Below are 26,333 nucleotides of genomic sequence, written 5' to 3'. Positions count from 1 at the left end.
ATCATCGTGTTTTCGTTGTCATCTGTCTCTAGGTATTTTTTGATTTCCTCTTTGATTTCTCAGTGATCTCTTGGTTACTTAGTAATGTATTGCTTAGCCTTCATGTGTTTGTGTTTTTTACGTTTTTTTCCCTGAAATTTATTTCTAATCTCATAGCGTTGTGGTCAGAAAAATGCTTGGTCGGATTTCAGTTTTCTTACATTTACCGAGCCTTGATCTGTGACCCAAGATTTGATCTATCCTGGACAGTGTTCCATGTTCAGTTGAGATGAAAGTGTAATCTGCTGTTTTCGGTTGGAATGTCCTATAAATATGAATTAAATCTGTTTCGTCTGTTATGTCATTTAAAGCTTTTGTTTCCTTATTTTTCTGTCTGGATGATCTGTCCATTGGTGTAAGTGAGGTGTTAAAGTCCCCCACTATTGTGTTACTGTCGATTCCCTCTTATAGCTGTTAGCACTTGCCTTGTGTATTGAGGTGCTCCTGTGTAGGGTGCATATATATTTATGATTGTTGTATCTTCTTCTTGGATTGATCCTTTGATCATTATGTAGTGTCCTTCCTTGTCTCTTGTAACATTCTTTATTTTAAATTCTGTTTTATTTGATATGAGTATTGCTAATCCAGCTTTCTTTTGATTTCCATATGCATGTAATATCTTTTTCCATCACTTTCAGTCTGTATGTTCCCCTAGTTCTGAAGTGGGTCTCTTGTAGACAGCATATATACGGATCTTGTTTTTGTATCCATTCAGCGAGCCTGTGTCTTTTGGTTGGAGCATTTAATCCATTCACATTTAAGGTAATTATCGATATGTATGTTCCTGTTACAATATTCTTAATTGTTTTGGGTTTGTTTTTGTAGGTCCTTTTCTTCTCTCGTGTTTCCTACTTAAGAGAAGTTCCTTTGGCATTTGTTGTAGAGCTGGTTTGGTGGTGCTGAATTCTCTTAACTTTTGCTTGTCTGTAAGGCTTTTGATTTCTCCATCAAATCTGAATGAGATCCTTGCTGGGTAGAGTAATCTTGGTTTTAGGTTCTTCCGTTTCATCACTTTAAGTATATCATGCCACTCCCTTCTGGCTTGTAGAGTTTCTGCTGAGAAATCAGCTGTTAACCTTATGGGAGTTCCCTTGTATGTTATTTGTCATTTTTCCCTTGTTGCTTTTAATAATTTTTCTTTGTCTGTAATTTTTGTCAATTTGACTACTATGTGTCTTGGTGTGTTTCTCCTTGGGTTTATCCTGCCTGGGATTCTCTGCACTTCCTGGAGTTGAGTGGATATTTTCTTTCCCATGTTAGGGAAGTTTTCAACTATAATCTCTTCAGATATTTTCTCGGGTGCTTTCTCTCTCTCTTCTCCTTCTGGGACCCCTATAATGTGAATGTTCATGCATTTGATGTTGTACCAGAGGTCTCTTAGGCTGTCTTCACTTGTTTTCATTGTTTTTTCTTTATTCTTTTCCGTGGCAGTGATTTCCACCATTCTGTCTTCCAGGTCACTTATCCATTCTTCTGCCTCAGTTATTCTGCTGTTGATTCCTTCTAGTATATTTTTCATTTCAGTTATTGTATTGTTCACCTCTGTTTGTTCTTTAATTCTTCTAGATATTTGTTAAACATTTCTTGCATCTTCTCGATCTTCACCTCCATTCTCTTTCTGAGGTCCTGGATCATCTTCACCATCATTATTCTGAATTCTTTTTCTGGGAGGTTGCCTATCTCCACCCATTTAGTTGTTTTTCTGGGGTTTTATCTTGTTCCTTCCTCTTGTACATAGTCCTCTGCCTTTGCATATTGTCTGTCTTTCTGTGAATGTGGTTTTCATTCCACAGGCTTCAGGATTGTAGTTCTTGCTTCTGCTGTCTGCCCTCTGGTGGATGAGGCTATCTAAGAGGCTTGTGCAAGCTTCCTGATGGGAGGGACTGGTGGTGGGTAGAGCTGGGTGTTGCTCTGGTAGGCAGAGCTCAGTAAAACTTTAATCTGCTTGTCTGCTGTTGGGTGGGGCTGTATTCCCTCCCTGTTGGTTGTTTGGCCTGAAGCAACCCAGCACTGGAGCCTACAGCTCTTTGGTAAGGCTAATGGCGGACTCTGGGAGGGCTTATGCCAATGAGTACTTCCCAGAACTTCTGCTGCCAGTGTCCTTGTCCCCGCAGTGAGCCACAGCCACCCCCCACCTCTGCACGAGACCCTCTGACACTAGCAGGTCGGTCTCGTTCAGTCTCCTATGGGGTCACTGCTCCTTCCCCCTGGGTCCTGGTGTGCGTGCTACTTTGTGTGTGCCCTCCACGAGTGGAGTCTCTGTTTCCCCCAGTCCTATCAAAGTCCTGCAATGAATCCCTCTAGCCTTCAAAGTCTCATTCTCCGGGAATTCCTCCTCCCATTGCCGACCCCCAGGTTGGGAAGCCTGACGTGGGGCTCAGAACCTTCACTCCAGTGGGTGGACTTCTGTGGTATAAGTGTTCTCCAGTTTGTGAGTCACCCACCCAGTGGTTATGAGATTTGATTTTTTTGTGATTGTGCCCTGCCTACCATCTCATTGCAGCTTCTCCTTTGTCTTTGGATGTGGGGTATCTTTTCTGGTGAGTTCCAGTGTCTTCCTGTCGATGATTGTTCAGCAGTTAGTTGTGATTCTAGTGCTCTCTCAAGAGGGAGTGAGCACATGTCCTTCTACTCCACCATCTTGAACCAATCCTCATTTGGTTTTATGTTAGCAGTCAAGGTGAATGGATTTAAAGAATATATTAGTGAAAAAAAGAGTATCTGCAAGACTGTTCTGTGCTGTTAGAAGTCAGGATATTTGTTTCCCTTGTTGGGGGCATGGTGAATTAGTAGGGACATAAAAGGACCTCATGTTATGTTGGTAGTATTTTGTTTCTTCATCTGATACCTAGTTACATGGATGTGTTTAATTTGTGACAGTTTATGTGGCTTTATGGTTATGTGTGTGATATATGTATGTACATATGATATACTTCAGTAAAACATTTAAAGAAAAACAATAGTAACTTAAAGCAAAGTATAACTACAAGTAGTTCTTCTTATGGAGAACTCAAGGTAGTCCACATTTTTAGCTTTCAGCCAAATGTAACACATTTAGAGCATTCATAATAGGCAATACTGGAGTGAATTTAGAACATTTATTTTGCCCTCTCCTCAAATGAACATAGTTAGCTTGCGTTTTTACCCCCATGACTATAAAGGTAATAATACACACACTGATGCAGAAAAGTATAAATAAGAAAGTTAAAATCACGCTGAAATCCTACCACCCAGAGATAACAGCCACAGCATTTTGGTGATCATCATTTCAGATACATTTCTGTCTGTATTTGTACTTACATATAAATACTTGTTTATAAATGAATCATAGTATTCTTGCTGCCATTTTATTTATTACATTAAAATATACATAACAGAAGTTGACCATTTAAAAAAATTTTTATTGAAGTATAGTTGATTTACAATGTTGTGTTAATTTCTGCTGTATAGCAAAGTGATTCAGTTATATAGATATTCTTTTTCATATTCCTTTTCATTATGGTTTATCACAGGATATTGAATATAGTTTTCTGTGCTATACAGTAGAACCTTGTTGTTTATCCATTCTATATATAATGGTTTGCATCTGCCAATCCCAAACTCTCAATCCTTCCCTCCCCCCACCCTCCTGGCAACCACAGGTGTGTTCTCTATGTCTGTGAGTCTGTTTCTGTTTCGTAGATATGTTCATTTGTGTCATATTTCACATTCTACATATAAGTGATATCACATGTACATAAATTGATCATTTAAACCATTTTAAAATACACAGTTCATTGACATTAAGTACATTTACATTGCTGTGCAGCCATCACCACTATCCATCTCCTGAATTTTTCCTTCATCTCATATTGAAACTCTGTACCCATTAAACAGTAACTCTCCATTTTTCCTTCTCCACATCCCCTGGTAACCACCATTCTGCTTTCTGTCTCTATGTATAATTAGACTGTTCCGGGTACCTCATATAAGTGTAATCACAGAGTATTTATCCCATTGTGTCTGGCTTATTTTACTTACCATAATGTTTTCATGACTCATTCATGTTATAGCATGTATCAGAATTTCCTTCTTTTTATAAGACTGAATAACATTCCATTGTATGTATATATCTCATTTTGTTTATCTATTCGTCTATCACTAGAAATTTGGGTTATTTCTACCTTTTGCTATTGCGAATAATGCTGTTATGAACATGAGTATACAAATATCTGTTCAAGCCCCTCCTTTCAGTCCTTCTGTGTATATACCCAAAAGTGGAATTGCTAGATCAAGTGATGATTCTTTATTTAATTTTTAAGGAGCCACCATAGTGTTTGCCACAGCACTACACCGTTTTACGTTCCTAACATCAAGGGCTAAGACATTCAAAAGCAACCACACTTACAGGGGAATATAGGTGGTCACTGTGCATGCCCAGGGAAATACACAGACTCTGAAAAGACCTGAGAAGGCTAACTTTACACCTCAGGATGATCTCCAGTACAGAGACACCATACAGCAATAAAACAAAACAAAACAACCATATCAAACCCTGGGGAAGTGGGAGAATCTGGTTTCCAAAGTTACCATCTTAAAAAGTTTAAATGTCCGGTTTTCAACAGTAACAACAACAAGATCACAAGGCATACAAAGAAGCAGGAAAGTATGGCCCATTGAAAGGAAAAGAAATGAATAGAAAATGTCCCTGAAGAAGACCAGGTGACAGATTTACTAAATAAAGACTTTAAAACAGTGATCTTAAAAATATGCAGGGCTTCCCTAGTGGTGCAGTGGTTGAGAATCTGCCTGCTAATGCAGGGGACACGGGTTCGAGCCCTGGTCTGGGAGGATCCCATATGCCGCGGAGCAACTAGGCCCATGAGCCACAGCTACTGAGCTTGCGCGTCTGGAGCCTGTGCTCCGCAACAAGAGAGGCCGCGATAGTGAGAGGCCCGCGCACCGTAATGAAGAGTGGCCCCCGCTTGCCACAGCTAGAGAAAGCCCTCGCACAGAAATGAAGACCCAACACAGGAGAAATAAATAAATTAATTAATAAACTTCTACCCCCAACATCTCCTTAAAAAAACATGCAAAGAACTAAAGAAAGATGTCGACAAAGTCAAGAAAATTATGTATAAACAAAATGGAAGTGTCAGTAAAGAGATAGAAAACATGAAAAGAAGCCAAAAATAAATTCTGCAGCTGAAAAGTATAACTGAAATTTTTAAAATTGCTAGAGTTATTCAGAAGCCAATTTGAGCAGGGAGAAGAATTAGTGAACTTGAAAATAATACAGTTGAAATGTTCAAGTCTGAGGAACAGAAGGAAAAAAATTTGAAGCAAACAGAGCCTAAGGGACCTGTTGGACAGCATCAATTGGAGCAACATACACGTTGTGGGAGTCCCAGAAGGAAACGAAAGAGAGAAGGGGGAAGAGAGATTATTTGAAGAAATAAAGACAGAAACTTAACAGATTTCCTGAAAAACATGAATATATTCATCCAAGAAAGTCCACACACTCTAACGTAGAATAAACTCAGAGACCCATGCCAAGGCACGTCATAATCGAACTATAGAAAGACAAAGAGAGAATGTTTAAAGCAGCAAGAAATGACCTGTCACATACAAGGGATCCTGAATAAGATTTTCATCAGAAATGTTGAGGGCCAGAAGACAGTGGGTTGATATATTCAAATGCTGAAAGAAGATACCTATACACCAAGAATCCTATACCCAGCAAAACAAAGGAGAAATTTTGACATTCCCACTTAAACAAGAACTATGGGAGTTTGTTACCACTAGACCTGCCTGGGAAGAAATGCTGAAGGGTGTCTGTACTTCAGGTTGAAATTAAAGGACAGTAGACAGTAACTGGAAACCATATGAAAAAATAAATACCTCCATTAAAGGTAAATACATGGGCAATTATAAAAGGTAGTATTCTTGTAACTTCATCTTTTGTTTTCACATGATTTAGGAGGCATGTGCATTTAAAAAAAATTAGGCTATATTTTTGAACACAGTGCAGAAAGATGTGCTTTTGTGACATCAGTAGCTGTATGGGGATGGAGTATAGAAGCAAAGTTTAGAAGTAAAGAAGTGTATAGAAGTAAAGTTTTTGCATACTGTTAAAGTTAAGCTGATATAAATTCAAATTAGTGTTATAATTCAAGGATATTAAGTGCATTCACCATGGTAATCACAAAGAAGGTAGATATAAATTATACACTAAAGCAAATGAAAAGGGACTTGAAGTTTCACCATAAGAAAAGAAACAGATAAACACAAAAGAAGACATTAATGCAGGAAATGAAGGATGAAAAAGCTGTAAAACCTACAGAAAAAAATTGCAACATGGCAGAATTAAGCCCCTCCTCATCAGTAATTACTTTAAATATAAATGAATTAAACTCTCCAATTAAAAGGCAGAGTTTGGCAGAATGGGGGCAAAATGACCCTAGTGTATACTAAGATACAAATAGGTTGAAAGTGAAAGGAAGGAAAAAGATATTCCATGGAAATAGTAACCAAAAGAGTGGAGATTGCTGTACTGATATAATGCAAAATAAACTTTAAATTAGAAAAGATTATAAGAGTCAAAGAAGGACATTATATGTTAATAAAAGTTTTAATACAGTAAGATGTAATCTATGCACCTAATAATAGATGGTCAAAATATATGAAGGGAAGTAGATCTACAACAATAGTTGAAGATTTTAATAACCCATTCCCAAAATTGGATATAACAACCAGACAGAAGATAAATAAAGATAAAAGAGGACTCGAACAACACTATAATGAACTAACAGATACATACAGAATACTAATAGACATACATAGAATAGACATATGCAGAATACTCAATGCAACAACAACAGAATACACATTCTTAAGTGCACATGGTACATTCTCCAGGATAGACCATGTGTTGGGCCAAAAACCAAGTCTCAACCAGTTTTAAAAAAAAATAAGGAAAATTAGAAAATACTTAGAGATGAGTGAAAACCACAGCACTATATATCACAACTTTTGGGATGCAGCAAAAGCTCAGAGGGAAATTATAGCTATAAAGATGCTTTACATTAAAAAAGAAGAAAGATATCAATCAACAACCTAACTTTACAACTTACAGAAAAAGAAGAAAAAACTCAACCTAAAGCTAACAAAAAGAAGGAAATAAGAAAGATTAGGTCAGAGAAAAAGAAATAAAGACTAGAAAAGCAGGAGAGAAAAATCAAAGAAACTTAAAGTGAGTTCTTCAAAAAAGCAACAAAACTGATAAACCTTTAGCTAGATTGATGGTGGTGGGGAGGGAAGAAGGGAGGAGGAGAGAGAGGAAGAGGGAATCACATTCCTAAGATCAGAAATGACAGTTGGAGCACTACCATGATTCTACAGAAATAAAAAATGTAAGAGAGTACTATGAACAATTGTACACTAAAAAAATTGGATAATTTAGATGAAATGGACAAATTCATAGAATTATAAAATCTACCAATACTGAAACACCAATAGAAAATCTGAATAGATTTATAACTCTTGAGATTAAATCAGTAATCAAAAACCTCTCCCAACAAAGAAAAGTCCTAGACCTGATGTATTCACTGGTGATTTCTACTAAACATCTAAAGAACTAACACCAGTCTTTCTCATACTTCTTCAGAAAGTTGAAGAAAAGGGAACACTATCTAACTTGTTCTCTAAGGACAGCATTTCCCATAGCAAAGCCAGACAAAGACACTATGGGAAGAGAAAACTACAGACCATACTCCTTATGAACACTGATGCAGAAGTCCTCAACAAAATACAAGCAAACAGGATTCAAAAGGATTATACACCATGACCAACTGGGATTTATTCCTGGAATGCAAGGATGGTTCACCTATGAAAATCAATCAATGTAATACACCACATCAACAAAATAAAAAAACTCAAATATTCCAAATATTTGAATAGGAAGGAATGCTTCCATACTCATTCTATGAGGCCATCATCACCCTGATATCAAAACCAAAGATATCACACAAAATAGAAAAGTACAGGCCAATATCACTGATGAACATAGATGCAAACATTCTCAACAAAATATTAACAAACAAATTCAACAGTACATTTAAAAGGATCACACTCCATGATCAAGTGGCATTTATCCAAGGATGGAAGGATGGTTCAGTTTATGCAAATTAGACGTTGTGATATACCACATTAATAAACTGAGGAATAAAGATCATAGTCATCTCAATAGATACAGAAAAAGCTTCTGACAAAATTCAACATCTGTTTATGATAAAAACTCTCAACAAAGTGAGAAAAGAGGGAGCATCACTCAACGTAATAAAGGCCATCTATGACAAACCTATAGCCAACATCATACTCAAGGTTGAAGAGCTGAAAGCATTTCCTCTAAGATCAGGAACAAGACAAAGATGCCCACTCTTGCCCTGTTTATTTAACATAGCATTGGAAGTCCTAGCCATGCAGTCAGACCAGAAAAAGAAATAAAAGGAATCCAAATTAGAAACAAAGAAGTAAAACTGTTACTATTTGAAGATGACATGATACTATGTGTAGAAAATCCTGAAGATGCCACCAAATAACTATTAGAAATAATAAATGAATTCAGTAAAGTTGTAGGATACAAAATTAATACAGAGAAATCTGTTGTGTTTCTTACACTAACAACAAACTGTCAGAAAGAGAAATTAAGAAAACAGTTCCATTTACAATTGCATCAGAAAGAGTAAAATACCTAGGAGTAAATCTAACCAAGGAGGTAAAAAACCTGTACTCAGAAAACTATAAGACACTGATGAAATAAACTGAAGATGACAGAAACAAATGGAAAGATATACCATGCTCATGGATTTGAAGAATTAATGTTATTAAAATAGCCGTACTACTCAAAGCCATCTATAGATTCATTTCAGTATGTATCAGAATTCCAGTGGCATTTTTCACTGAACAAATAATTCTAAAATTTATATGGAAACACTGAAGACCTCAAATAGGCAATAAAAATGGGCAGAGAACCCGAATAGACATTTTTCCAAAGAAGACATACAGATGGCCAACAGACACAAGAAAAGATGCTCAGCATCACTAATCATCAGGGAAATGCAAATCAAAACCAGAGTAAGATACCATCTCACACCTGTGAGAATGGCTATTATTAAAAAGACAACAAACAAGTGTTGGATTAGGATGTGGAGAATAGGGAGCCCTTGTGCAGTATTGATGGGAATGTAAATTGGTGCAGCAACTACAGAAAACAGCATGGAGGTTCTTCAAAAAATTAGAACTACAATATGATCCAGCAATTATACTTCTAGGTATTTTTCCAAAGAAAACAAAAACACTAATTTGAAAAGATATATTCACTCCTATGATTATTGCAGCATTACTCACGGTAGCCAAGACATGGAAGCAACCTAAGTGCCCCTGATAGATGAATGGATAGATGTGGTGTGTGTATATACATATATAAGTTAGAATACTAGTCAACCATAAAAAGGAATGAAATCTTGTTGTTTGTGACAACCTGGATAGACCTAGAGGGTATTATGCTAAGTGAAGTTAAGACAGGAAGAAAATACCATATGATTTCACTTGTACTTGGAATCTAAAAAACAAAACAAATGAACAAACACAGCAAAACAGAAACCGTTATTGATACAGAGAACAAGTGGGTGGTTGCCAGAGGGGAGGGGCGCAGGTAAATGGGTGAAATGGATGAGGGGGATTAAGAGGTACAGACGTCCAGTTACAAAATAAATGAGTCACAGGGCGAAATGTACAGAGTGGGGAGTGTAGCCAATATAGTATCATTGTGTAATGATGGATGGTACCTAGACGTACTGTGGTGATCGTTTTGTAATGTACAGAAATACCAAATCCCTGTGCTGTACACCAGGAGCTGTCATAGTGTTGTAGGTCAATTATAGTTCAAAGAACCACAAACAAACAAACTCATAGAAAAAGAGATCAGACTTGTGGTCACCAGAGTTGGGGTTTGGGGGGAGTGAGAGTTGGATGAAGGTGGTCAAAAGGTACAAACTTGCAGTATAAGATAAGTACTAGGGATCTAATGTATGACAGGATGAATATAATGAAGACTTCTGTAGGTTATATATGAAAGCTGTTAAGAGAGTAAATCCTGAGTGCTCATCACAAGGAAGAAATATTTTTTCTGTGTTTTATTTTCTATCTATATGATGATAGATGTTAACTTACTGTGATCATTTCATGATCTCTGTCAGTAAGTCATCATGCTGTGTAACTTATACAGTGCTGTATGTCAGTTATATATCAATAAAACTGTAAGGAAAAAACTTCCTACAAAACTGTCTAAATAAAACCAGTATGCTACTGGCATGAAGACAGTCATAAAGACCAGTGAAATAGAATAGAGAGCCCAGAAATCAACCCTCACTTATATGGTCAAATATTTGTGAAGACCATTCAGTGAGGAAAAGACAGCCTTCTCAACTAATGGGGCTATGTAAACCGGATTTCCACATGCAAAAGAGTTTGGACCCTTACCTAAAACCATATGTGGAAATTAATTAAAAATGGATCAGAGACCTAAATGTAAAAGCTAAAACTAGAAAACTCCTAGAAGAAAACAGGGCCATAGCTTCACAACATTGGGTTTGGCAGTGATTTCTTGGATATGACCTGAAAGCCACAGGCAACAAAAATGTATAACAGACCACATAGACTTCATGAAAATTAAGTTTGTGAATCAAAAGACACAGTAAAAAGAGAAAACAGTAAAAGGGCAACCCATAGATTGGGAGAAAATATTTGCAGAATATACGTAGAACTGACCTTGTAAAACTCAACTTTAAAAAGCCCTTTTCAAGCACTTTCCTGGTGGTCCAGTGGTTAAGATTGCACACTCCCAATAATGGGGGCCCAGGTTCGATCCCTGGTCAGGGAACTAGATCCCACATGCCGCAACTAAAAGATCCTGCATGCCACAACTAAAAGATGCCACACGCTGCAACTAAAGACCCCACGTGCTGCAACTAAAGATCCTGCACACGACAACGAAGATCCCGTGTGCCACAACTAAGACCTGGTGCATCCAAATAAATATTTTTTTTAAAAGCCCTATTCAAAAATGGACAAAGGACTTGAATAGACTTTCAAGTCTATGGAATATTTTTTGAAGAAAACATACCAGTGGTCAGTAAGCACATGAAAATATGCTCAACATCACTAATCATTAGGGAAATATAAATCAAAATCAGGATGTGCTACCACCTTATACCCATTAGGATGGTTGCTATCAGTCAAAACAAAACATAAAGTAACAAATGTTGGCAAAGGATGTGGAGAAGTTAGAACCATTGATCACCATTGGCAGGAATGTAAAATGGTGCAGCAGCTGTGGAAAACAGATAGCTGTTCCTCAAAAGGTTAAAAATAGAATTACCATGTGAACCAGAAATTCCAGTTTCGAGTATTGCTGTGGGCTGAAGGTTTGTGTCCTTCCCAAATTCATGTGTTGAAGCCCTAATCTCCAATGTGATAGCATTTGGTGGGGGGGCGGGGGTGCTTTTAGCAAGTAATTAGGCCATGAAGGTGGAGCCCTCATGAACGAGATTAGTGCTGTTATCAGAAGAGACACAAGACAAATAATATCTGTCCTCCATGTGAGAGGACACAGCAAGAAGACATCCATCTGCAAACCAGGAAAAGGGGGCTTCCATCAGGAACTGAATTTGCCAGCACCTTGATCTTGGACTTCCCAGCTTCCAGAACTGTTTGAAATAAATTTCTGTTGTTTAAGCTACCTAATCTGTGGTATTTTTATTATAGCAGCCTGACTAATCTGACTAATACAGATATTGGTACCAAGAAGCTGTAACAAACACATAAAATGTGGAAGCAGCTTTGGAACTAAGTTAATGGGTAGAGGCTAGAAGAATTTGGAGTTGCATGCTAGCAAAACCCTAGTTCTCCAGGAGTGGACCTTTAAAGGTGATTCTGGTGAGGGCTTAAGGGAAAAAAAACAGAACTAGAGAGAAAGCCTCCCTCTTCTTAGAGAACACGTAAATAACCATGTACATAATGTTAGTTGAAGTATGGATGGTAAAGACCGTTCTGATGAGATCTCAAACGGAAATGAGAAACATGTTATTGGACAGTGGCGAAAAGGCGATTCTTGATAAAGTGGCAAAGAACTTGGCTGAAGTGTGTTCAGGGTCTACTGTTTTGTGGAAATTAGAACTTGGAAGCAATGAATTGTGTGTTTAGCTGAGGAGATTTCTAAGCAAAATATAGGAGGAGTGGCATGGTTCTTCCTGACTACTTACAGTAAGATGCAAGGAGAGAGAAATGAAGAAGGAATTGTTAAGCAAAGTGGAACCAGAAGTTAGAGATTTGAAATAATCTCTGTTTGTCCATATTGCAAAACTGAGAAAGCTGATTCAGAAGACACCCAAGTATATGGCTGACCTATCTGACCATTTGATAAGAAGATTAGTATGGGTGTGACCCATGGATTTTATCAGCTACTCCAGAGAGATCACTGCCAGTCTGAACTGATGGGGATGGATCCAGGTCAGAATAAAGGAAGGCTGTCTGACTTCTTAGATTTTACAGGACAAGACTGTAAAACTTAGGCTTTTAACTTGCACTTTTCTTCAGGGAAAGGAAAGAATGTCCCCAAATATGATTCAGACATCATCAGGGCCACTACCTCAGTTCCTATATATGGTAGGCTGCCTCCAACCAAAGACCCCTTGCCTGGCAGAGCCTCAGCTTGGGTGGGACCCCCACAGAAAGCTGCAGCAAGGTGGTACCCCACCAGCCATGGTGGTGACATTGCCACCCTTGTGGGTCTGAAAGTCAGAATATCAAACCAGAGAGGTTTATTCTTATTTTTCTTGTTTGTTTGCTTGTTTTTTATTGGAGTATAGTTGATTTACAGTGTTGTGTTAGTTTCTGCTGTACAGCAAAGTGAATCAGTTATACATATACATATGTACACTCTTTTTTTATAGATTCTTTTCCAATATAGTCCATTACAGAGTATTGAGTAGAGTTACCTGTGCTATACAGCAGGTTCTTATTGGTTATCTATTTTATATATAGTGGTGTGTATATGTCCATCCCAATCTCCCAATTTGTCCTCCCTCCCCCAACCCACCCCGCCATCCCCTGGTAACCATAAGTTTGTTTTCTACCTCTGTGGCTCTACTCACAGAGGATTATTCTTGAGTCTTAAGAGCTCATGGAGTTTGCCTTGCTAGGTTTTGGACTTGCTTGGGACCTGTCACCCCTTTCTTCTTCCCTGTTTTTTTCTTTTGGAGTAAGAATGATTATTCTATGCCTGTCACAAATTCGTAGCTGGAGAAGAATTTTGCCTCAGGTTGAATCATACCTCAGGTCCCACCCATATCTGATTTAGAGAATATTTAGATGAGACTTTGGACTTAAACATTAAAGTTGATGCTGGAATGAGTTAAGACTTTTGAGGCTGTTGGGTTGGAATGAATGCATTTTGCATATGAGAAGGACATAAATTGGGGGGGTGTACACAGAGGCAGAATGCTATAGACTGAAGGTTTGTGTGCCCCGAAATTTCATACATCGAAGCCCTAATCCCAATGTGATGGTATTTGGAGGTGGGGCCTTTGGGAGGTAATTAGGTCATGAGGGTGTGGCCCTTATGAATGGTATTAGTGCCCTTATAAGAGGAGAGACAAGAGGTGAACTCTCTGCCCTGTGAAGATACAGCAAGAAGGCATTCACCTGCAAACCAGGAAGTAGATTCTCACTAGGAGCCCTGATCTTGGACTTCCCAGCTTCCAGAACTATGAGAAATAAATTCATATTTTTTAAGCCATGAGGTCTATGGTAATATAAGTATACACACAAATGATTTGAAAGCAGGGTCTCAAAAAGATACTTGTACACTCATGTTCGTAGCAGCATTATTCACAATAGCTAAAGGTTGTGAAAGCAACCCAAGTGTCTGTCAACAGCTGAACAGATAAACAAAATTTGGTATATATATGCAATGGAATATTCAGCCTTTAAAAAGCAGGGTGTCTGATACATGATCCAACATGGCTGAACCTTGAAGACTTTATGCTAAGTTAAATAAGCCAGTCACACACACACACACAAAATACTGTAGGATTCCTCTTACATAAGGTACCTAAAGTAGTCGAATTCATAAAGACAGGAAGTGGAATGGTATTTGCCAGGGGCTGGGGGGAGGAGGGAATAGGGAGTTATTATTTAAAGCCTTTGAGTTTCAGTGTTGAAAACTGTAAAGAGTTCTGGAGACAGATGGCGGTGATGGTTCACAACAATATGAATGTACTTAATACCACTGAACTGTGTACTTAAAAATGGTTAGGATGGTAAATTTGATGTTATGTGTATTTTACCACAATTGGAAAAAATCTCTACTAACCATAAAGCACGTAACATAGACATATCTTACCTCTAGTTGATACTGATATGATACTTTTTGTATGTTCAGGCTTTCCTTTAGTTGTAGGTTTTTATAAATCATTAATAGATGTACTGAGATTGTACTCCTGTAATTGTGGGAATACTACTTATTGATTATGAGAGCAAGCTCTGGAATTCATTTACAGTATTCTTTTCCTTTTTTTTGGCCACGCCATGCGGCTTGCAGGATCTGAGTTCCCCAACCAGGGATTGAACCCAGGGCCATGGCAGTGAAGCGCTGAGTCCAACCACTGGACCACCAGGGAATTCCCCGCATTTACAGTATTTTTAAAGTTCCTTAGTACCAGTACGAACAGGTGTTAGAATGGGCTTGCAAAAGCAGTTTTGAAATTTTGTCTAGTGTAATAGGATTTACTTTTCTGTTTACTCTACATTACTTTAATGTTTCCGGAAATAATGAATACCGACCACATTAATTATTTTTATTTAGTTTCTATCCTCCTATCTGTTTTCCTGTTTAATAGACACATTTAGATCACAGTAAGAACAGATTTCAGGGCCAATAACTCTCCTGGTTTACCCTTAATTTTTTGACGTTCTGTCTTCTGTTCTAAATTTAGATATCCAAAGAGAAGAAGAAAAAGTGAAGCGATCTGTGAAAGATGCTGCCAAGAAGGGTCAGAAGGATGTGTGTGTGGTCCTGGCCAAGGAGATGCTCAGGTCAAGGAGGGCCGTGAGCAAGCTCTATGCATCCAAAGCGCACATGAACTCCGTGCTCATGGGGATGAAGAACCAGCTGGGTAAGACGGCGGTACCTTCCAGCCACATCATTAGCTGACGCTCTTGCCGTTATTATAACACTGGTTTCCTTGAATAGGAAGGACAGTCTTAGCTCTGGTTTTTATTCCTTACATTGTCTTAATTGGAGTGTTATACAAAAGCAAAATATACTTATTACTCTCATTTTTATTTTATTGTTACTCATTTTCTTTTGCCAGGGTTGTTGAAATAATGGGAAAATCTCCATCTAAATGTACTTTGTTTAGAATTCAGACTGTGTCTTCTCATGTGAACAGTGTGGTAAAGTGACCTGAGGGTTGAGTCAGAGGCATAAGCAGTGCGCCCACACCTTAGAGGAGGATGAAGGGAGGTTTCTTCTGCCCTCGGCCCGGAGTTGCCCCAGGCAGGGTTTTAAATAGTCCAAGTTTGTCTTTGGCTTTCACTCACCTCCTTTTCTGCCTCATCTCTGACTCTCAACCTAATGCTTTCTTACATCTTAGGAACCTGCAGGCCCTGTACTGGGTATTCAGCATACATGTGAACTATCAATTTAATTTTTTTTAATGATATATTTTAAGAAAGTTGCTAGAAGGCTATACAAAAAGCTAATAGTGGTTACATCTGTGGAGCTAGAACAAAGAAATGAGAGTAGACAAAGAACATGAACTTTTCATTAACCTGCCCTTGCATTGTTCTACGATGAACATCTGCTATTTTCATAATATAGTTTTTAATACCTTAAAAAACAAACTAAATTAATCAACTGGATTTAGTTGCTCATGAGAATTTATCTTATCACTCAGGTAGGCTGGGGCAGAAAAGTTGAAACACATTTATATCAAAGGAAGTCCAAGGTGGATCAATGACTTGACCAGACACAGCTTAACAGAGCCTCAGTTAGGACCCAGGACTTCACTGGGGACCCGAGGCGGGGAGTCCTTTCTAACTTCTCCTTGCTTCAGAGAAAATAAATATTCTATAAAGATACGTCTCATCGTCTTTGAATATTTATAGATCCTTACACTAAAATGAAGAGGCCTGGGATGAAAGATCATGTGGAGAGGCCCAGACCAGCAAATAACTGTGCAGTCACGTCCCTGTTGCTGAAAACCACGAATTTGAGTGTCTTTTTATGGAACAAAATAACCGATACAATCTAAACTTTAAAAAAAAAGAAGAAAAAAATGTTGCTGCTCCATAACTATCCTGATGCCATCACACTATTACAATCCTGATTTCTGATGTGGTTAAAAAATCTTACTTTTAAATATTTATATTTTAAAAGAAAAAAGAACAACAAGCTAAACTGAATATTTTCTACATTCGTAGGAATAGAAGGAATACGACAAGGATTAGAATTTTATAATATACATTAGCCATTTATGTTAAAGATGTTCCATTTTCAGAGAGGTTACCCCATTTCCCCATCTTTTCTATCTTCCTCAGAGCAATAAACAGTAATTACTACTCTCATAGATAAGCTGCTCCATTGAGTTAGACAGTAATTACATCTTTATGTTTCAAGTCATTATCATCTCAAAAAACTACCTTTCATTTCACTGCACAGTCTCACTGCACTGTTTCACAGTAAAACAGTATACTCCTCAAATTTGAAGAGCCTGAATAAAAACTAGAGGCTCAAGGATTTTTAGGGGCTGATTTAGTAACAGTGCCTACTGGCATGAACCTTTTATTTATTCATATTTTTAAAACTTAAATAAAAGAAATGAAAGCTACTTCAATGAAAAAGGAACTCAGGAATGAGGTCATTAAATATAAATAGCTACATTTTAAATACAAATACCAGGTATTTCCTGATTAGTGTCAGGTAAATATGTAAACTATCTAGCCCAAATTCTTGTCTCAGGGAAAAAGATCAGAGACAAGTACAAAGAAGGTGCTTCATACTATCAGATCCATTTTTAAAGCAATGAGATCCTTTGTGACAGTCACTTAAGTCTTTCTTTTTATCAGAGATTTCTGTTGGTCCTCTTGTTGGTAATCCATTTATGTCTGCACCCTTATAGTCTATTTTGCCTTTGTTTTTATCATTGGATTCTCATATAGCTTTCCTAGGCCACATACAGCTAACAAAGGGGGAAATCAGAGGGTATATATATGGTTCCAGGAACTTTTTGTAGACCCAGAGCAGAACTAGAATGACGATGCAGGGAATGCACACCATTGTCCCAGGCTTGAGATCCTGACCCGCAACCACCAAGCCCCAGTGGCAGTGTCCATGCTTCCGGAGGGGAGGTCACAGGGGGACATGCCACAGCCAACCCAGTGGGCACTGCCCGATTTAATTTTCAAAAACTCATTATAATATTCAAAAATAAACATAATTTAGTTACCTTTCAGTGTCCAGTATAATACTGTTGTGATCTTCCACAGGCATCTGTCTCCAGATCACTGACAGCTTGAGGCATAGGTTAAATTTTACATCCAGTTGGTTTCTTTTCTTACTTATTTTCGGTTAAATGAAGAAATCCTAACTCAGAATTAGAGTTCTTTGAGAATGGCAGCAAATAACTATCAGGTAATTAGACTGAGTACAGATTCAGGAATTACAGGGTAATTTTTCACTAAAGAATATCTTCAGGGAATGCCCTGGCGGTCCAGTGGTTAGGACTCTGCACTTTCACTGCCGTGGCCCAGGTTCAAGCCCTGGTTGGGGAACTAAGATCACACAAGCCGCACAGTGCAGCCAAAAAAAAAAAAAAAGAATATCTTCAACTCTGTCAGTTACTACATTGATGAGTACATCACACTCAAAAGTTAGAAGACTTGAATGTTTCAGTTTAAATGCTGGTGCCAAATGAGTACTTAATTCATTATTTGGTCGTACTTGGCTCTGAAGGTATTTCTTTAAGTTCAGTTTTAACATTTGAATGTGGTTTTTTTTAATGTGCCTAATAGTGAATATATCAGTTTCTTTCTCCAGATACTGAAGAAAACAATCCATGAATTAAGAAAGAGTAAAAAAATATGACAACTGTTTGTACCATATCTTCTTAACTTTTAACAACTGTGTTATTTCAGCCCTAAAGTGATGTATTTGGGCTCTTTAAATATTGGATATATAACCTAGAGATATGACTTTTGGACAAGCCAAGTATTCAGTACTGTGGAGAAACAGTCTAATCTTATCTGTTATTTTGAAAGCTTAACTAAATATACTTGACTTTTACAGCCATCATTGAAAGCTTCATATTTACTCCCTATTTTTTCTGCAACATGCTGAAAAGATACATGTTCAGTTGACCATGATAAGCTTATTTTAAAATTTTTCAGCATTTCCTTTACTGAATCAACATCAAAAAACATATAGCTTATTTTGCCCTTTTCCCCCCTATGAATAAAGCACTGTATTCACAGACTCTTTTTCTCCCCAGGTGCAAAGATAGTAGTACACAGGATAATATAGTGCGTGCTTATGTACCTAACACCCAGAACCAATACAATTTGACATTTTGTTATATTTGCCTCAGTTTTTTTAAAATTAATTTTTATTAGAGTATAGTTGCTTTACAATGTTGTGTTAGTTTCTTGCTGTACAGCAAAGTGAATCAGTCGTACCTATACATATATCCACAGTTTTTTAGATTTCCTTCCCATTTAGGTCACCACACCACAGCATTGAGTAGAGTCCCCTGTGCTATACAGTAGGTTCACATTAGTTATCTATTTTATACATAGTATCAATAGTGTATATATGTCAGTCCCAATCTCCCAATTCATCCCACCCCACCTTCCCCCCGCCTGTTTTTATATTGTAAAAGAAAGCAGTATTACTAAAGTTGAAGCTTCTTTAATACACCTTCGCAGTTCCATTCCCTTCTCTTTCAGCCTCCTCAGAGGTAACCACTATCATGAATATTAAAATTTGTATAAATGGTATTATACTGTGTGTACCATTCTCCATCTTTTTTTTCCCATTTATCATTGTCCTGTTGAAATATACCCATAAATATAATGATAAATACATCTTGATATGATGATAAATATATTTTGATAAATATATTGATATAATGATAAATATAGTTAGATATGATAAATAAATATGTTTTTAACTCCTGGGTGGTATTCCATCCTGTGAATGTATCACATTTTATTTTTCTGTTCCCTGTTGATGGACATTTAGGCTGTTTTCAGTTTTTGCTATTACGAAACAGTGCTGCTGTGAATGTTTTTTCACTTTTACACATGTGTTTCTTTAGGACAGTTATATACTCAGAAGTAGAATTGCTGGGTTAAAAATAGCTGGGTTTAAATTTTGCTAGAATTGCAAAATTGTTCTCCAAAGAGACAAATTTGTATTCCCACCAGCAGCGGATAAGGGTTCTTTTTTCCATACCTTTCCACCAACCTTTGTCAGACTTTTTAATTTTTGAGAAATGTTATAACATTTCCCTGGGAACTAGTGGGCTTGACCAGTCTCTTCTGTTCACCTTTTCTTGCTGTGTACTGATTCCAAAATATCTTTTCAAAGATTTATAGCTCACAAATATTCATTAATCTACATGAAAAATATCTCTTCTCCTGTAGCATGTAACGTCAGTAATGAACATAACTGTAAACATAAACAACGTATATCAAGAGCCTGTTATCCCTTAAATATACAACCATAATAATATATTATGTTGTTTCCGATACGTGTTATATTGTGGCTTTATCACACCTGAAAAGTAAACGAGCTGCTGCTTTATACTTGTCTGTTACAATACTCTAGGGCTCTGTTCTAGACCCTCTGCTCGTTTTCATCTTTCCTCTCTCCCCATAGGTGATCTCATCTAGCCTCATGCCTTTAAATGCCATTGATTTCCACATCTTTATCTTCAGGCCTGACTTTATCGGTGTATAGTTGGCATCTCCACTCATACCTTAATGGATACGTCAAAATTAATATGCCCGTCCAAGAATCTTGGCTGGTCTTACTTCATCTGTATCCCTGCCTTCTCCCTATATTTTCCCCTGGGAATCCAAGACAGCATATAATTTCATCTGCAGATATTTTGACATGGGTTTCTAAAAAGCAAGGATTCTATCCCTTCTGTTTCTTGGTCCTTCAGTTCTTGGGTATGTCGATGTGTTCATTTCATTTCCACTATATTTTCTATTTCTTTCTGAAAGGAAAAGGTTTTAGTCAGTTGTTAGGAGAGATTTTAGTCAGTTGTTAGATTTCCCAGACTGATCCTTTAATTTTTTTATCTTTCCTGTTTTCTTGGTTTTTTTTTTACGGTATGCGGGCCTCTCACTGTTGTGGCCTCTCCCATTGCGGAGCACAGGCTCCGGACACGCAGGCTCAGCGGCCATGGCTAATGGGCCCAGCCGCTCTGTGGCATGTGGGATCCTCCCGGACTGGGGCATGAACCCGTGTCCCCTGCATTGGCAGGCGGACTCTCAACCACTGCACCACCAGGGAAGCCCAGAATTTGCTTTATTTTTACCCTTCTTCTCTTCCTCCCATCACTTCCCTTTTTACAATAATCAGTAGTAACTTTAACATTGTAGAATTTCTATCTTTCTTATATCATTATAATGGCATATATAATTTATTGCTTATTTCAGCCATACAGATTCTTAACACTTCTTCTCTATAATTAGACTGATCTTAATAAATAGATAAATATTTTACTTTCCCTTTTCAGTGTCAAGGGAAATGAAGTATTCTCTGCAACTAGCAAACTTCCTTACTCCTTTAGAAAAATCACAAAATGCTGTGTATGTCAGACAGGCATTTCTCTGGTTCCTCTTGTTTCCTTGCCCCTTGTTTTCCTTAACTATGACAGCTTCCTGGAGTCTGGATTCATACAGAGGTGGATTGGTGGTGATTCCTGGGGTAGCTGGGGGGCCCTGTGCACTGATTTTGGTGAACAGCTGAACGTGAGGCATTTCTCAGAACTTTTAAGTCTCATGAAATTTCAAAACAGATTTGAAGGGTTGCCAGCTCTTTATTTTGACATGTTAAAGACTTTAGGGGGGAGAAATGATCATTTGTTACTACCATGATTTCTTATAAAGAATATATAGTATGTGTATGATCTCAGACAACAGAACATTTTTTGTAACAAGGAACTGTAGCCGTCTTACACTGACACATACTCACTCTCATTTTCCTGTGGACCAGCAGCAGGCCCCTCCCGGGCAGCCACCCTCCGTAGGCTGGTGTGTGGGGAGCACTGCTTGGGTTGCTTAAAGCCTCTTTTCCAGTGTGGCCCCGGCAAGGCCTACCTAGAGCCATTCCTCCCGTGTGTGACTTGTCCTGGGGGTGACATCATTCCTAGCTGGCCTCCTTCCCTAAAGGTCAGATGCAGGCTTTCAGGCCATTCTCCAGATCAGCTGATTGGTGTGGGTGCTCGGAGAATTTGTACCTATTGTAGCCAAAGTAGCACACAATTTAGGAAAGTCAGGCTTGGTCCCAGGACAGTAATGTAGTCTACAGGTACATAAATAGCTTTGGGAGTCCACCCACTGTTGCTGACTTTTACTAGAATAGCTTGTGATTTGACTGTCTTTCTTTATTCCATCCTGCGTCACATTCTGTTGAGCAATCCTGACTGTCATCTTTCCCTTTCAGCGGTTTTGCGAGTGGCTGGTTCCCTGCAGAAGAGCACAGAAGTGATGAAGGCCATGCAGAGTCTTGTGAAGATCCCAGAAATCCAGGCCACCATGCGGGAGCTGTCCAAAGAGATGATGAAGGTGCCCTGGGGCCACCCTATGTCCTGTTCCAAAGCACTAAGAGTCAGCAAGCGGCAGGGGCTAGAGGGCCGGGGCTGGGCAGGAGTAGACAGGCCACTGTTGCCAGACAGAAATGATTTTGAGGACGGGGAGCAGCTATTAACACTGGTTGAAACCGTCTGAGCTGAGTGTGGCAGAGGCTGGGTCAGATGGCCAGGGTGTTCCTTAGAAGAAGCGATAGTATACCCAGAGCTCTAGGGAGGTGGGAGACCCAGGAAGCAACTGCGTGGGATTCGGGGACCTAGGATTTATGGGTTCTGACATGAACAAGGAAACAGAAAGAAACCCAGGTTCCTCTGTTTGTCCCAGGGGAGTTAGCAAAGCTGGCAAGGGAGGTGTCAAGACCAGGGACGGGCAAACTTTTTTTGTAAAGGGCTGGATAGTAAATGTAGTTTCTACTTTGCGGGCCATACGTCTGTGTTGTAACTACTCAGCTCTACTTGTAGCATGAAAGCAGCCGTAGATCATGTGTAAACAAATGGTCATGACTGGGTTCTTATAAAACTTTATTTATGAAAGTAGGCAGTGGATTGGGTTTGGCCTGCAGGCTGTCGTTGGCTGACCCCTGTCTTAGACTAGAAAAGGAAACTGAGAACCAAATAGAATGCAGTAAACACCTACCGCCCCGGGATCAGGGCCGGGCAGGGACCTGTCCTGGTGGCCTTCAGATGGGGGGCAGGGCTCAGGAGGGCGTAGTTACTGAGCCCCCGCCTGCCAGTGGTGCAGCACACACCCTCTCCTAGAAAGTCCTCCCAGCCACCTTGGGAGGTAGGTATTTTCTTCCCCATTTTATACAGGAGTAGGAAACTGAGTCTTCAAGTTGCCAGGTAACTTATCTGAGTGACCTTGGTAGGAGGTGACAGATCTGGGGTTGGGGCACAGATGCCTGAGCTGCCTCAGAGGACATGGTGATAAGAGGTGCCTCCTCAGGTGCTGTTTCACACTTTGAACCCGTGGCCTGAGAGCCCGGACGGTCCACCTCACATTCCTGTTTGCAGCTTGTGCATAGAAGCTGCCTCTCTTCCTACTAGGGAATTTTATGTATGAACTTGAGTTCTAAACAGGGCTCTAGGGCATGGGAGAGAGGAACTGGAGAAGAAAATTGATAGAAGAGAAAGACAACATACAAAGCCCGGAGCCCAGGTCTTTGGAATGAGAAACCCTTGGGCAGTCATCAGGAGGGCACCAGGTCGGCGGGGTCTGTCCTTTACAAGTGGTGTGTGGGTGTCTCATCCCCCAAGTTGCGATGCCTGTCCATCTAGAACTGGGTAACAAGGTAATTCTGAAATGACTTCAGGCCTGCTCACTCTGACTTACGTAGCCACCAGGATCTGAGGGGCGGAGTCTTTTTTTAGAATCTGGGATCTTTTCCACAAAAGTTGCTGAATACTGAGCATAGTATAGATTTGGAGGAGGGCCTGCATGTAGTAGATAGTAAATATTTCCTGAATTCATCCAAGGGTTCATCTCCAGGTGCAAACTGAAGCCTCTGGCGGGGTCACAGCGTGTTGAGGGCGACGACATGATCTCAGTCATTCCATTTGTCCCCAGACCCTGGCCTGGCGTGTGGCACAGAGCATACATTTGACAAATGTTTGCTGGTTGGATGAATGTATAAGTGAATGGCCACTTGTCCCTCCACGATGTGGAGGGCTGTTAGTCAGGCTGCCCTAGGCTCTTTTAACTGGGATGGTGAGTATGTATTGAGCCTCTTTGACACTAGCCTCCAGCACTAAGATCGATTCACCCAGGCCACAGGGCTCCACTTGTATCCTTGAATGTGAATTTGTTCCTTTTGGTTGGGAGCAAAAGGTCTGAGAATGGGCAGAATATGGAACTAGCTAGATTCATGCCATTAAGAGCCACTTGAGTGGTCTGACAGCAGGACAGGCAGGAGAGAGGGCTGGCTTTAAATCTGACACCATCAGCATGGTCGGTGAGAGCCGTGCCCTGGCTGAGTGCAGGGAAGCCAGGGCTGGAGCTGCCACACGTGACCTTGCGCTCGCATGACACTGCTCAGCCGGGAAGACTGCGGGGTCTGCTTGCGTTGGCTGGTGTTAGAGAGCGGTTTTCTCGTGCCCGCAGTGGCGCTGTGCTCTTGAGAACGAAGGAGGCTGACTGGCAGGCTTCAGGCTACCAGGCACGGGGCTTCCAGTAGGGAATGCGGAAGGCACTGTCTTGTTGGGCCCCGAAACACTGTCTTATCAGTTCTCTCAGGCTTTGGTGAATTGATTGATTCTTGCCAGGACCCTGCAGACCCTGGGCCAGCAGCTATAACTTGGATGTGCTGAAGTACAGGCCTTTTCGGGGTTCTGTGGAGCCCCATCCCGCTCTTGGTATTTGTTATCATAGTGTCTGCTGTGACTCCAGCCAGTTTCCATACTGTACTTCAACTCCTGCATGCATAGATTTGCAATGTCAGGGCAAATGCTTCCCGAGACAGCACCCTCTCATCTCAGCAAGCTGTTCCCCATGTGCTGCGTTATCGTCTGAGTTACTTTGTGAAGCTCTGCTGATAGAGGCACCCCCCTCCAACCTTGGTACTAAATTTGGAGAGCAATTTCCGTTTGGCTTTTTGCTTCCTCCAGAGAGGGCAGACGGCATGCGGTGTTGCCTGCAGCCAGCTGTCTGTGGCTTAGCCCTTGAAAGCGTGGACAGGACTTGGAGACATCAAAGTTGATGCTGGGCCCATAGGGGCACCTGCTGGGGATGGATTTAACAGTTTTGGGGGCTTCCCTGGTGGCGCAGTGGTTAAGAATCCGCCTGCCAATGCAGGAGACATCGGTTCAAGCCCTGGTCCGGGAAGATCCCACATGCCGCGGAGCAACTAAGCTCATGCGCCACAACTACTGAGCCTACGCTCTAGAGCCCGCAAGCCACAGCTACTGAGCCCATGTGCCACAACTACTGAGCCTGCATGCCTAGAGCCTGTGCTCCGCAACAAGAGAAGCCCCCGCCATGAGAAGCCCACGCACCACAACGAAGAGTAGCCCCCGCTTGCTGCAACTAGAGAAAGCCCGCACGCAGCGATGAAGACCCAACGCAGCCAAAAATAAATAAACAAAAAATAAATAAAGTTGTAAAAAAAAAACAGTTGTGGGAAGTGACATGGTTTATTCTGTGTTTAGGCTGGGATCATAGAAGAGATGTTAGAGGACACTTTTGAAAGCATGGATGATCAAGAAGAAATGGAAGAAGCAGCAGAAATGGAAATTGACAAAATTCTGTTTGAAATCACCGCAGGTATGACCCAAGATCCTTCCTCTTTCCCCTCTCCTTTTATGGCCGTTCTTCTTGCATTCGCAAGATTAACTAGCAGCTTTTTCTTTAGATTATAACTCCCTTCTACATATCTTATTTTAGATTAGAACCAAAATTCTAACAATCACAATCCTTAGTTATTATGACTTTGATATCATTAGAAGTTGGTGTTTGCACACATTTGTCATAGTGAGAAAACCCCACCAGAACAGCTGTTTTATTGCCCCTTTTCTGTTTCTTGTCAAACTGAACCAGGTATGAAGGACAGAGAAAATGAGGGGCCACTTGCTTAAGCTGATGTTTTGTTGATCTGCGTGCTGTTCCTTTACAGGGGCCTTGGGCAAAGCACCTAGTAAGGTGACCGACGCCCTCCCAGAGCCTGAACTTCCAGGAGCGATGGCTGCCTCAGAAGATGAGGAGGAGGAAGAGGCCCTGGAGGCCATGCAGTCCCGTCTGGCCACACTCCGCAGCTAGGGCTGCCCAGCCAGGCCCGCAGGCTCTCCTCCGGCCCTGTCATCGGGCGCGCACTCCTCGAAGCCTCCGCCATTTTCTTATCTCTTGCACTACACCTCTGGGTGAGGCACTGCGTTCTGGAGAACGTTCTCTGCTAATCTCTCTTCACTCTCTTCAGAGGTTTGGGGATCTCAATGGAATCGTTTTGAGAGGTGGTGTAATAAATGCATCATTTTCAGGAGAATAAACAGAAGTATCTTTGGGGGGATGAGGGCAAAGAAGTCTGTCTTCTCACGAAGCACTTCTGAGAATAGAGTCGATTGCCTGAATGTTGAGGACTCTATATATTTTTTTTGTCTGTAAAACACTATATAAATGGATTTTAATAAATTTCTGCTTTAACACTTGGTCTCATTGTAGATTGTTGGGTGCAATGAACTTTCAAGGTGTTTGCTGTCCCAAATTATTTTATATGTTGGCCTCGGAAAGAGGAGGTGCTATAGCACGGCACATGGGATTCGGAAGCTCAGCTGAAAGGGCTTCTGTTCTGTGGACCTGGTCCCCAGCCTTCACAGATGTGCTGTGTGAGCTACTCTTCTGCTTTTTGTCATCTGTGTAAGCAAAAGTATGCTTGGGAATTGTGA

General features: G+C 40.0%; 2 protein-coding genes across 3 annotated transcripts in view; one reads left to right on the top strand and one right to left on the bottom strand.

The window, feature by feature from the left end:
• Positions 1 to 26,091, top strand: part of CHMP3 (charged multivesicular body protein 3) — a 62,040-nt gene extending 35,949 nt beyond the window's left edge. For both annotated transcript variants that reach the window (XM_079720751.1, XM_079720752.1), the window contains 4 exons: positions 15,075 to 15,254; positions 21,815 to 21,936; positions 25,104 to 25,218; positions 25,568 to 26,091. In XM_079720751.1, coding sequence (XP_079576877.1) covers positions 15,075 to 15,254; positions 21,815 to 21,936; positions 25,104 to 25,218; positions 25,568 to 25,710 — 560 coding nt within the window. In that variant the 3' untranslated portion in view covers positions 25,711 to 26,091. The remainder of the gene's footprint in view (positions 1 to 15,074; positions 15,255 to 21,814; positions 21,937 to 25,103; positions 25,219 to 25,567) is intronic.
• LOC307064746 (UPF0729 protein C18orf32 homolog) lies at positions 17,111 to 17,419 on the bottom strand (the record flags this gene model as incomplete). Its single annotated transcript, XM_079721447.1, is given in 2 exon segments — positions 17,111 to 17,293; positions 17,297 to 17,419. Coding segments are annotated over 2 exon segments (306 nt in total).
• Positions 26,092 to 26,333: the final 242 nt, after the last annotated feature.

The sequence above is a fragment of the Hyperoodon ampullatus genome (genome assembly GCF_949752795.1).
Source record: "Hyperoodon ampullatus genome assembly, chromosome: 15".
In the NCBI taxonomy this organism is placed as follows: domain Eukaryota; kingdom Metazoa; phylum Chordata; class Mammalia; order Artiodactyla; family Ziphiidae; genus Hyperoodon; species Hyperoodon ampullatus.
Note: the sequence above shows the minus strand (reverse complement) of the source record. Positions and strands in the feature narration are given on the sequence as shown.